This window comes from Pogoniulus pusillus, chromosome 6 (genome assembly GCF_015220805.1).
Source record: "Pogoniulus pusillus isolate bPogPus1 chromosome 6, bPogPus1.pri, whole genome shotgun sequence".
In the NCBI taxonomy this organism is placed as follows: domain Eukaryota; kingdom Metazoa; phylum Chordata; class Aves; order Piciformes; family Lybiidae; genus Pogoniulus; species Pogoniulus pusillus.
In genome coordinates this window covers 21,987,640-22,000,812 of record NC_087269.1, presented here as the reverse complement: position 1 = coordinate 22,000,812, position 13,173 = coordinate 21,987,640, and the positions used below count along the sequence as shown (strand labels likewise).

General features: G+C 37.8%; 1 protein-coding gene across 1 annotated transcript in view; it reads right to left on the bottom strand.

Moving 5' to 3' along the window:
• The window catches only part of LOC135176148 (transmembrane 9 superfamily member 3-like), a 49,927-nt gene that overhangs the window by 17,127 nt on the left and 19,627 nt on the right, over positions 1-13,173 (bottom strand). Inside the window, 5 exon segments of the mRNA XM_064144849.1 lie at positions 1,331-1,425; positions 4,044-4,210; positions 4,720-4,851; positions 6,228-6,305; positions 8,734-8,894. Of these exon segments, the coding sequence (XP_064000919.1) occupies positions 1,331-1,425; positions 4,044-4,210; positions 4,720-4,851; positions 6,228-6,305; positions 8,734-8,894 (633 nt within the window).

Below are 13,173 nucleotides of genomic sequence, written 5' to 3'. Positions count from 1 at the left end.
AGTTTCTAAGCTCAGGCACAAACATAACAGTAACATTTGTTAGCAGTTATTACACAGTCTCAAACACAACAGTAACATTTGCTAGCAGTTACTACAAAGTCTGAGCACTCTAAGGAGCTCAAAAAACCACCTTGGTCAATATCTACAAAGTTTTCATTGTCGGCATTTGCTTTACTTTCTAACTGTTATTACTTAAATTTAATACAGCATAAATACATTTGCAATATGCACTAAATAAACCCCAGAAAACTAGCACACGCTTTTCAAGACCACTTGTTTTTTCACTATTAGCCAACATAATCAGCATTTCATGGTTTGGCACATTTGATCTATAGGAAAAACCAAACACCACAAGAAAAAACAGAACAAAATAATAAATACAAATCTAGCTTGACTATATAGCACAGTACATAACAGCAGCCCTAATTTACTGAAATCTGTTTTTCTACAAATCACTAGGTTTACATATAAACCCCATGAAAAGAAACATCTAACCTCCAAATTCAGAGAGGAGGTTCATTTGAGACTGAATACTACCAAGTATGTCACGCCAGAAGAATACAAATTTTCCTTTGCAAACTTACAAGATTTGTTTTATTATTAAAGCACTGTAGAAGACAATAGATATTGATTACTCTTTTAGTGCAGCACAGGAAATGGATGAAACTGGTGGACAGCAAGAATGTAATTGGTCATAACTCAAAAGCATAGTGCACTTGAAGACAACCTGTCCAAATTTCCTATGTCAGTTTTACTGGGCTTCTGCTCTCTACTGATAGTCACTTAGAATTCGCTCTGTATAAAGCAGAGCACATACTGGAAAGCAGAATAACCTTCTCTAAGAGATGTTATCAACAGTTTTCCCCATCCACAATTAATGGTCTAGAAAGTCGTGTACACTCAGCCTGTGTTAGCAAACATAACTGCCCAGGTAAAGGAGGGCTATGCAGAAGTCATCCGGAGAAGACAACATGAGCTGTTCAACAGCATGTTACAGAAGAGAGACTATTACACTCTAGTTGCCATGAGCCAAATGGTTATACACAAGAGTGTAACAAGCAATTCATAAGATACAATTGGTAACAGTTCTTTAGCTCTTATGACTTTAAAACTGACCGAAGACTTCAGCTATTTTTAGTTAGAAATCACAGCCAATGTTGAACAGGAAATAAGATGGAAGTCAAATATACTCAAAATATTTTACGTTTATTAAGACTGAATCTGAATGACCCAACTCCAGGAAGACACTTTATATTGGTGCAAAAGTAGAAAATAAGAACTTCTCCATATAACACAATAATGAGAAAGGTGAAACATGAAAGTAATTTACCTCCTTGTCTAGCATAAAGGCTTGCTCCAAAATATCCATTCACTGGTGATGTTGCAGAATAAACAAATATAGCTGTACTAAGCATTGATCCTCTCCTACGAGAAGTGATTTTTTGGTAAATGAAACAGAAATCCAAAAAATATTAGAGCAAAACATTAAAGTAAAATGCATACATTTAGCAGAAACAGGGTTTTTTTAACATTTTTTGGTAATGTAATTTTTTAAAATGCTTACACTGTTCTCATTCTTACACAGTTTGCAGCCAAAGGTCCTGCAAAGTCTAATTCAATTTAGGAAAAAGAGTTACAATATACTGCACTGTTTCTTAACATGCATTTATCTTCACCAGAGTACAAAATCTCACTTCTGATCAAAATCCTCTGACATTTGGATGTATATACCTTGTGTCCTGAACTATTCACAAGACATACATTATATGTAAGATTCAATTACTGTAGATTAAAGACCCCCTTTCACTTGATATTAAAATCCAGTATTAACAAAAATACACTACAATTGTGAATGAGGTGTCTGCCATCCCTCAGAAATTAACTTTTTAAAGTGTTCATCTTAGAAAAAAAATGAGAAAATCCAATTTAGAAACTATAAATATAATAATGAAGCCACAAATTAGCATGGAGTAGTCAAACCAGAAGAGTTTAGTCATTTTTAAATTATCACCTCATTAGACCTTGGCACATTTTTTCTGAAATTTTACAGGCAGAGTGAATAATTCTAAATCACAAAGCCACTTCCAAGTAGATTTTAAAAAATTTTATCTAAGAATAGCAAGACATAAATGTTGGTCGTGAATAGAGCTATTTCCTCATGCCCCTCTGGCGCTCTTCAACAGCAGAAAGTTAGCACGAGGTTTTCAGCCAGCTTGCTGTATTTTCTTCAAATTAGTTGTACTCAGATTCCATATAACTGGCATGTTGGCTTTTGATGAACCATTACTGTATGCCTGCCCTACTGAAAGAAGAACAACCAGCTTCCACGACTACATGTCTTGAACTAAGCAAATATATCTGCTGGTCAGACACTACTAACATTTTCTTCTTAAAAGAAAAATAAGCAGAAGTTCCACTTAAAAAAGCTACTGAGCAGACAGAAACCAATTTTAACACTTTTCCTAACTTAAAGCAATTTAGAAACACATGCAAAATCCCAGAAGATCATTCATAGCTTAGTGGCACAAGGAAATCCACGCTACCTGCAAAACAATCAGTAGATGTTAATCTAAAATTATCTCAACATTTTCTGCCCTTGAGCTTCCTCATTTATGTTTCAAATATTCTAATGGAAAAATGTCTCAAAATACAAACTGGTATTAGTAAACTAATCGATGACACAACCAAATTTCACTAAGAGACTTATAGTTGGCATCAGCTGTGTGACACCTAGGAGTTTGAACAGACACTAACAGGCAATCATTCTTGCAATTCTGGTTTACAGCCTTTTTCACTCACATCATTATTTCCTAAATATAAGAAATGGCCTGAACCAGATTTAGTCAACCATTCCACTACACACACAGAATTAAACTCACTCTGAAAGTGATATAAAGACCTATTGCAACAAAAGACTAAGTGCACATGTATTTATAAAAACTGCTGTTCCGGCACATTTTACAATTGCCATTATTAACTCACAGCTTCCCTACAGTCCATGAACACTCTGAAATGGTTTCTTTCCCTCCCTTAAAGGGCTGGCGTGCTGCACAATTAAAAATGTGTAAGTCTACACAGGAGTGTGGCACATGACAGGCAGAATAGCACCACATGAAAAATTAATATATGCCAAGATACTGGTACTGCAGAGTGGCTTTTTAAACACACCATCAAAAGGCAGCTACATGAAAAAAAAAACAAGAGTTCTCCCTAGTGGCACATGAGAAGTATTACAACTTGTTAAAATCAATAATTACAGGTGATACCAAAGGGAAAAGAGAACAGAGATTTGAAAATGTCATCACTGCTTAAAACAAAGCATTTGTTGAAAAAAGAAAATAAATAAAATAAATCCCTCCAGTACCCAAAATACCACGAACTACAGAAACAGATGAAGTCAGGTCACCAAAAAACTCAAACACATAAAAGGTAGACAACTAGGTGAACAGCAAGCGGGGTGTTAAATTCAACTTGAGTACTATTTGTCTGTTTTAAATTAATTCCCTCCAGTCAGGATCACAGCCCACCAGTTGCTAGAGATTTGATATGCAATACAGAACAAGCAGAATCTGTTCTAAACAATGTTAAGAAAATAAATTTCCACTCCTGATAAAACTTGTTGGTAAGATTGGCTTAATGAATAATCAGCAGTAAACAGAACTACTCACAAGACAGCACACCACAAGAAAACTACAGTAAGAAATATAGCAGTATCTTGTTGTGCCAGATGAAATATGTATCTTTTCATATTTACTTTCTATATAATCTACCTGTAATGCTGAAGAGCAACAATCTACTTTCATTATGAATCACGTAAAAAGCAACCATTAAAAGAGTAAAATTAAAGGAGACCAACTCCCATGATAAGAGTAGGACAAAGTTTCATTATGACCTTTTTTGAGTCCTTCTCAATACTACATCTGATCTATAGAGAAAGACTAACAATCCCCAAACACTTCTTTCCAGGCCAGTTAGAAGATTCCATTTGTAATTTTGTTTATTTCAGCTTTTATATTCAGAAGACATTGGACAATTATACTTACTCTGTGTATAAATCTTCTATCATTGCAACAACAATGACTATAAGAGACACAGCAAAAATTTGACAACCAGAACCAATAAGCGATGAAAATATTAGAGGATGACTGGATGGTCTAAACACATCTCCATGGACCTGCTTCCACCCATACTCATCACCTAGATCTCTGTCCTAGGAACAACAACAACAAAAATTTAAGTCTAGTCACAAGAATTAATGACAAATACATGAGCTAGGTATAAAGTAAAAGTCTGATTTATTAAAGCAACTTCAAATGCACAAATGTCTTCTCTTCTGAATGTATCAAATCTGGGAGAAAGGTTTACTTTTCAGATGCTTATGAAGACAACAAAAACTACTACCTGAACATATGATGCAGTAAAATCTAACAGATTCCCTCCTTGTCCCTAAAATCCTCTGAAGTGCTCAGAAGTATACACTGGCCTCTCTTACACTCAGAATGGACCTTGTTTAAAAACCTATGCATGGATATGAACATTAACACAGTGACTACAGACAAAGTTTTGGGTTATGTGGTAAAGAAAGCTAGCACCACTTCCAAGACTCACATAGGGCACTTTTCTGTTCAACTGAAGAAAGCCATTCATAGCTGCTAACACAATGAATATACAAAGAGAAAATAATCCTTAGGGGGAAAAGAGCATGAATGCAGATCTTACCATATCATCCATTTCCTCCTCCTTACTGTATCTTGCATAATCTTTTCGCAAAGTTCTCATTAATATCATAGACACTAGGCCAACCAGGAAGATCACCATCATAAAAGAATTGAAAATTGAAAACCAGTGAATCTACAAAAAGAAAACACATCCCTAAGGTTGAGAACTGTAAATGTGTTTCAAGCTTTTTGCAACAAGGATAAATTGTTCCCAGTAGGACAGCATGTCAGCATTAGCTAAGTAACAATAAAACTGTATTGTAAATAAATGCTACATTTGTACAAAGTCTCACTAAAATTGGCCTGTAAACCATCATCCATAAAGCTCTTCAACACTCAAGCTTGCTCTCAATGAAGTCACCACAGTTTAGATTAACACCAGCAGAGTTTGAGTAACTAACTGCACACAGTCCCTTGTTAGAGGAAGTACTGCTGCATTACTAGATAAAATCATAGCCAAAAAGAACCATTGCTTTGCACAGTGTGCTAGTTTGAAGCAAGCTAGAATGTTTTGGTAAAAGAACTAGATAATGGGCAGTGAAATGAAAAACAATTGTGTCTCCTTCTCTCACAGTCACGCTGAGAATTCTGGGAAGAAGAAGTAAACATTCTCCATTTTTGTCTTTCATTCTGCCTTTGCCTTCAGACCTAGTCACATCTCATTAACCTTGCTCCCACTAACCTTGCTCCCTAACCTTTTGGCTGCACCTCTCTTCTTCCTGAGAACTGGGGTAAGGTTGAGAGGGACGGGGGAGGTGTTGGGGTGGTTTGAGAGCCCCCCCTGGGGACTCAGGTTTCTGGGAGGGGAGTTGTGCTTCTGTATTATTTATCCTTTGTATATTTCTGTATATAACTGTATATATTGTAAATAGCTGCTTGTATATTTGCTGCTGTAAAATAAATAGCTTCATTTATATTCCCAGAGGCCGTCTGAGTTAGCTGGGACAATTCACAAAGTGTGGGGGGGCGGGTAAGAGCCCAAACCATCACACACAGGATGAAAACGTGCAACAGCAGTACTTTGACTCTGAGAAGTACATCTTCCGATGGCTAAAACCTCTCATTTCATAAAATAGTATAGCTCAGTATAACATTCTTAAGGAGATTATAACCACAAGATTATAAGGCTAATAAATAAAGGCTAATGCTTTTTGCTTTTCATTTACTTCAGCAAAGTGTACATGTGACCAATTGCAGTTATTCAGCTTACAAGATATATAGCCATGTCCCTGAAACTTTATTGTTTCTGATCATGTGAATGTATTTTCTTGAGCTGCTTTGCATTTGATGCAGGCTTGAAGTCTGCCTGCACATTTACTGAAGCCATTCTGCTTCAGAAGCAAGACTACCACAAAAAACCTACAGTCCTAGACTTGTCTGTTTCCCATTGCCCCAGAATACTTGGGACAACCAAAAATTCAAAGAAATTGTACAAAATTTCCATTACATATTCCAAAGTAAAGCAACCATTTTGAAGAGGTTTGGAGTTTGTCTTAGAGAAATACATACTCTGTGCTGGAAGAAAGATGGGTCAAGGTACTTGTCAAATCGGTCTTCAAATTTCACATCTGATTTCTTCCATTTCACCTAAAGAGTGAAAAATTTATACTTTCAGAGGTCATCATAATAAGTTCAGCTGTACTCACATGCAGAAACCCAAACCACATTTTTAAAATCACCCAGTCTAGATGTTTCCTTCAACAGCAGCCTAGGGTTTGGTAAAAATAATAGACTATCATGCTTAAAGACTGCTTATGACCAAGAACATAGAAGAATCAATCTGACACTGCCTTAGCAAAGCTTATCAAAGACGCTAACTTCTACCTGTCAAATGTAAATCCTTTTCAAGATAAGAGGAGCTCCTAAAGATACGCTGAAAGTGTCAAAATCATAATCCCTATTTTTTTTCCCAAGCAAATAATTCAGAGATGTTTATGTCCTACAGTAGATATATATGAAATGATGAGGCAGTAACTCCTAAATTTCTCCAAGATTTCAGCACAAAAGTTAGACAAAGAAATCATTTTAAGTATGTTCAAGAATGATATTCTAGAAAGCAGCAAATTTTTCCAAAGTTTTGGGGGGTTGTTTGTGGTTTTGTTGTTTTTTTTCCTGACAGCACACTCTTCTCTGTATTTCCATGTGGTGCACTGTATGAAAAGAAACTTGTGGAGAACATCACCAGTGTTCACTGAGCAATGACAACACCCTCTTACTTCTGCTCCCCTAAAAGCAGCTGGGATGTGATCTGCTGCCATGGACTGAGACTGGTATTCAGTGAAGCCATCTGTACCTAAATACTCCAAGTACAGTGCCCAGGAAAAGATACTCTCTAGCATCTAGAAAGAAGGAATATAAGAGCAGATTTAAAACAGATGCCAAAAGGAAAGAAAAGGGCATAAACTGAGACAGAAGCTGGCTGGAAGGGAAGTGGATAAAAGGGAACCAGTTGGACCCTAAAAGACAAGCATTAAAATTTTAAAAGCTACGAGCTTGGACTTGGAAGATTTAATCATACTAATGATGATACAGATGGAGCTACTATGGTAGCACAAAGTACTTTTCAGATTTTATTGCAAGATACGCTCCATTTTTCAAATGCTGTTATCAGAAATTCAATACATCCACACTAACGGTTTTTTCAAAGGTATATTGAGATTAGGAACTGCTAGGATTTTTAGTGACCTTGAAATAGATTCAGCCCTCTTGTGCATATCTTTTTAAAATACATGACAAGGTACTATCCTTTCCAGCAGATTTTCCCATATTCAGTGTAGAAGAAAGAATATAAATGCAGATCAAACACCTCTATCACTCATGAAAGACCCTGAGATGGATTAAAACCCCCAAGGTTCAAGTACTGCTCACTTTGAGGTATGATACTAATATTCTTCAGTTCAATTTACAACCTTGTTCAAGATCAGTAGCTCTAAACACGAATAGCTTTCAACATTGTTTTAAGCAGATACATTTCTTATTAGAGCATCTGTTTCTAAGCAGCACTGCTTAGAACAAGTCCACCAAAGACTAATGCCACAGATGTCAGCAAAGCCCAGTAGTACAACAGAATTGGATAGGTAGGTCTTAAGCTTGGGACACTCTGAATATTTTAAAGGGAACACCTAATATTTCTTTTCATCCTGGCAGCTGCTTAGTCCTGCACACCTCAAAAATTGCAAAAGTTTCAACTTCACAATGCTAGTGGAACTTGAAATAGAAACTTGCAAATATTCCTCTATTAATTTTGCAGTAGAAATAGGGAGATCAGTGTAAATGTAATTATAGAAAGCATATATAAAAAACAATTACCTGCACTTCAAACCACACAACAGCACAAGACAAATGTAACAGTGCCAAGAATACCTTCTGAAATAAAACCCTATGCTGACACCTACTGCTAACACTGTAGAAAAGCAACGAGGTGTGAACCATTACAGATATCCAAAAAAAGGAGAAAAACCTGATTTATTATCTCAGATTAGCACATACTGTTTATTCATTATTTTTTATTGTAGAAATTCAATTTCTACAGAAGCAGATTACTTCTGAGAAAAACACATTAATAGGATTATATAGATAGGACATATTTCTACTGGAATTGCAAAAACAAAATAAGCTTTGATACTGACTGCTTGAAAAGTATGAAAGCCAAGAGTAGGTTTTGGTCCTAGCTGTGAATCCAGTTCAAATCTATGAGGCAAATATCAGCGCTCCAAACATAAAAATGCTTGTCTACTGGGGGGTCCTTTATACCTCTAATCTCCATACCTTTTGGGACATATTCCATTCCCACCAAAACATTCTTCTGCGGATTACAGAAGCTTCAGTCTGTTTAAAAATTATTAAGAATAAAAATAAAATGATGAAACTACCCAGGTTCTTCAGTAACAAAAAAGGATCTGAAGGAGTGAAAAATGCATCTTCCTCTAACATAGCCTGATGTGTAGGCACACAACTTCCTAACTTTGAGATACTCTGCCATTTCTTATTACAGGTGCATCACCAAGTTACTTACTGAATATGACATTTGGATTTTTGTGTTTGGTACCAATTTCACCTTTCCTTCACTAGTCAGATTGACATCTACAATTCTATTTCCATTGTAACCGATTTCAAGTTTTTTGTAAGTCCAAAGGTAGTAATCTTCTCCATTTTCATCTGCTTCTCCAACAATGCCTGCATAGGAAACAAGTGTAAGCATCTATTACAGGTATGTTTTTCAAATAGTTAAATACGCATTATCAAATTTTTGCAAGCTAAAGAAGCACTATAACTAAAGAGAACACAACAGACCTTTTATGCTGCTCATTTCAACTGTAATACCTGGATTACACCTTCGAATAACAGGTATTTGCAAGAAACATTTTTTTAATGGCATAGAAAAAAAAAACAAGCAGCTAGCTATCAACACTTCAGAAGAAGCAGAAGAGACAACAGTTCCTCTAGTTTTATTCGGAACTCTTACCAGATACATGACCAGCTAAATACAGATTCAATTTCCATGAGCAGAACTTAATTGAGACCTCTATCACAGTATCATCAGGGTTGGAAGAGACCTCACAGATCATCAAGTCCAACCCTTTACCACAGAGCTCAAGGCTAGACCATGGCACCAAGTGCCATGTCCAATCTTGCCTTGAATAGCCCCAAGAATGGCGACTCCACCACCTCCCCAGGCAGCCCATTCCAGTAGCCAATGACTCTCTCAGTGAAGAACTTTCTCCTCACCTCGAGCCTAAATTTTCCCTGGCGCAGCCTGAGGCTGTGTCCTCTCGTTCTGGCACTGACCACCTGAGAGAAGAGAGCAACCTCCTCCTGGCCACAACCACCCTTCAGGTAGTTGTAGACAGCAATAAGGTCACCCCTGAGCCTCCTCTTCTCCAGGCTAAACAATCCCAGCTCCCTCAGCCTCTCCTCGTTGGGCTTGTGCTCGAGGTCTCTCACCAGCCTCATCCTTTCACTCATTTTTCTTCCCCTCAAAAATTTTACTTCATTCTGTTTTCTTCACTAGTTGACTCCCCAACATATACTTTTTTTTCTCATTTTCACACAAGCATCCAGTACTTCCCATGAATGATTTTTTACTACTCTGTTACTTTTACTGAAAAAATCAGAAAGCTATCATTTATCTGAGAAATTTTATTACCTCCAACATGGAAAGCTGCTGAGACGTTCCTGGTGCATCAGAACTCAATTGAACTCAGTATTAGCCATGATCAAGTTCTTACTTCTCAGTAAATTACTGCAAAATGTCTAATCTACTACAGACATTATCAGAAAATGTAGTATGTTGAGGAAAGAAGAAAGTCAAGTCTGCAGTCACCAAGTTAAAAGACGACACCTGTAGACTGTGAATGTCAAGGCCATCATACCAAGGAATGCATGCAAACAGCACTCACAATACTCAAGGTGAGAGGGAGAACAAGTTAAAGATATGGAACAGGCCACCTAGAAGCAGCAGGTATATGATGTAATGACACTTGTGCGTACCATACTTTCTTCTGTCATGTTTTTTACTCTTGCTCATCTGTCAGCATTGCCTTGTGTACACCATCCATATGAAATGTGCCAGTTTGTGCCTATGCTATACAGCCTAGCACCTGACACACCATCTGTTCCCATGGTAGCATCCAAACCCATGACAATATAGACCTCTAAACTACTAAAAGGACATTCTGATCAATCACTACCTGAAGCAAAGAAGTAACACAGTGCTCTGTACATTTTGGCCGGTCTCTTGAAACAAGGACAGTCAAGTGCAGCCACAGCACTGTGGGACAGCAGTTCTGGAGAAAACTGAATCATCTCTGTAACACTAAAAGACCTGGTGCACTCTTTAGGTCAGAAAATAAAGTGTAAACATTCCAAAATCCTCAAAAAGCAGTCTGAATTAAGAAAAGTTATTTTATGTGTACTCTTTATTGAAAACAGTATTCTTTACTGAGTATTTTGAGGATTTCCTAAGGAGAACTTTAGGTATTTGTATACAAGACTGACATCAATAAGCCTTACTAAAATGGAAAGCTATGAAGAATATAAACCATGAAGTTAATTGAAGTTTGTAGGGAGACCAGAGAAGTGCCACAAATCCATCTGGATGAGCCAAGAAGCACGTGTTCTGCTTCAAGACCAGAATTAAATGGAAGTTGCCTAAAATTCTCAGCAAACATTAACAGCATCTCAATCTTTTCCTTTTAAACTCTTCAAGGAATACTTACTTTCTTTTGGTAGCACAAAAGAAAGGGACTCTAGCCACTTACATTTAGGGAACAAAATTCTGGTTTAATCTGGCTACAAATTAACAATGAAAAAAATAGATGCTTGGGTGATACAGGATGTACAATGCAAGCTGGCCAGTAGGGTTCTCAGAAAAAGTATTCTAAATTAAGTGAATCAACACAATAACCTTGGAGCAACAAAAAAGCCATTTCAGCATGGGACATTTTTAATACAAGTTGAGAGTAACCAGTTCAGGATACCACCTTCTCAGTACTAAGGGTATTTCAGAGATGTCATTGTATTACTGAAGCTCTTACTCCTGCATATGCTAAGTAGTCTTAATGGCTTCTGTTACAGTTACTGAAATTAAACAGCTACGTAATTACACTCAGCCAAGTGAAGAAAACAGTTTTTCTTACTGTATCTAACACGACTAGGTAAGTCTGCACAACACAATCAAAGATAAGAAGAAGCTGTAGAGATTGTGTACTGTGCCACTTATGCCATATGCAAACAAACATTTATAATTAAAACTGCTTGGTGAAAAGGAAGTCTCAGAGCTTTTAAGGCAGCAGTCAGAGCCTCATTACCATTGAGCAGAGACCAAAATTAATATAGATAAGCTATGTTCAGAGTTTTCTAACTTGTACTTGAAAGGTAGCGATCAGAAAGACTCATTTAGGCTTACAGTCCGGTCAGCTTGGGTGCATCCATTCACAGAAGGGACCCCTAGAGATCATGGAATCCAACCTCCCTTTCTTAAGAGTCCAACCTTCCTTTCTTAGGAGGTCATAAAGAACTGATTAAATGTTTTGGAATAAAAACCAGCGTAATAGTGACCAACCAATCTGCAATCCTGCTAGTTTTACCCAGCCTTCAGGAGATAGACCAAAAATCACCAGCACCACTTGCTTTCACACCAGATGTCAGACTATACCCTTGCACAATCATCTCCAGTACTATGAAGCCACAGACTTCTAGTAACTAGCATATTTTGACGTCCTGGTTCCAAACAACTAACAAAAGTCACAGTATCACAGAATCACAGTATCATCAGGGTTGGAAGAGACCTCACAGATCATCAAGTCCAACCCTTTACCACAGAGCTCAAGGCTAGACCATGGCACCAAGTGCCATGTCCAACCTTGCCTTGAACAGCTCCACGGACGGCGACTCCACCACCTCCCCGGGCAGCCCATTCCAGTGTCCAATGACTCTCTCAGTGAAGAACTTTCTCCTCACCTTGAGCCTAAATTTCCCCTGGCACAGCCTGAGGCTGTGTCCTCTCGTTCTGGTGCTGGCCACCTGAGAGAAGAGAGCAACCTCCTCCTGGCCACAACCACCCCTCAGGTAGTTGTAGACAGCAATAAGGTCACCCCTGAGCCTCCTCTTCTCCAGGCTAAACAATCCCAGCTCCCTCAGCCTCTCCTCGTTGGGCTTGTGCTCGAGGTCTCTCACCAGCCTCATTGCCCTTCTCTGGACACGCTCAAGCATCTCAATGTCCCTCCTAAACTGGGGGGCCCAGAACTGAACACAGTACTCAAGGTGTGGTGTAACCAGTGTAGAGTCCAGGGGCAGAATGACCTCCTGCTCCTGCTGACCACACCATTCCTGATGCAGGCCAGGATGCCATTGGCTCTCTTGGCCACACCTAGATACTGCATGCTTGTTCTAGCATCAGTAATAAATTCTTGTGCATTATAAGTATACTATTGAAGAATTTTTACAAAGGGAATCACAGTCAAACATACTCTCAGGCTGAGCATGTACAATTTAGTCACTGTGTAGAAGATTTCATAAGTTCCTGAGCATTTGTGGCAATAAATAATCCCAAATAACATCAGGAAAATCAGCCTTAAAAAAATAAATTCTCCAAGACTAACTAGCCACACAGGACTCCAAAGAATTCACTTAACAGCTGCATTCTTTGACAATCTAAAGCCTACATAGCTGCCACTAGTTTAGAAAAATCATCCATTGATCTTCTCTTGCAAGGCCAGAAGCATAAAAAATATTGTAACAACTGTCACGCCAGGATGTTTTCTAAAAGCCTAACAGAAATTACACCAGAAGTATAGTAAGTGCAAGCTACACTAACTAGGGTCCTGCCACAGAGCTGTTAAAACATTCTAAGCAAACTGGCTGAAACGAACAAATACTGTATGAGTACTTTCCCTGTCAAGCATTATAATGTCACTTCTTAAAAACAGGTACAATTAAACAAAACAGAACAGAG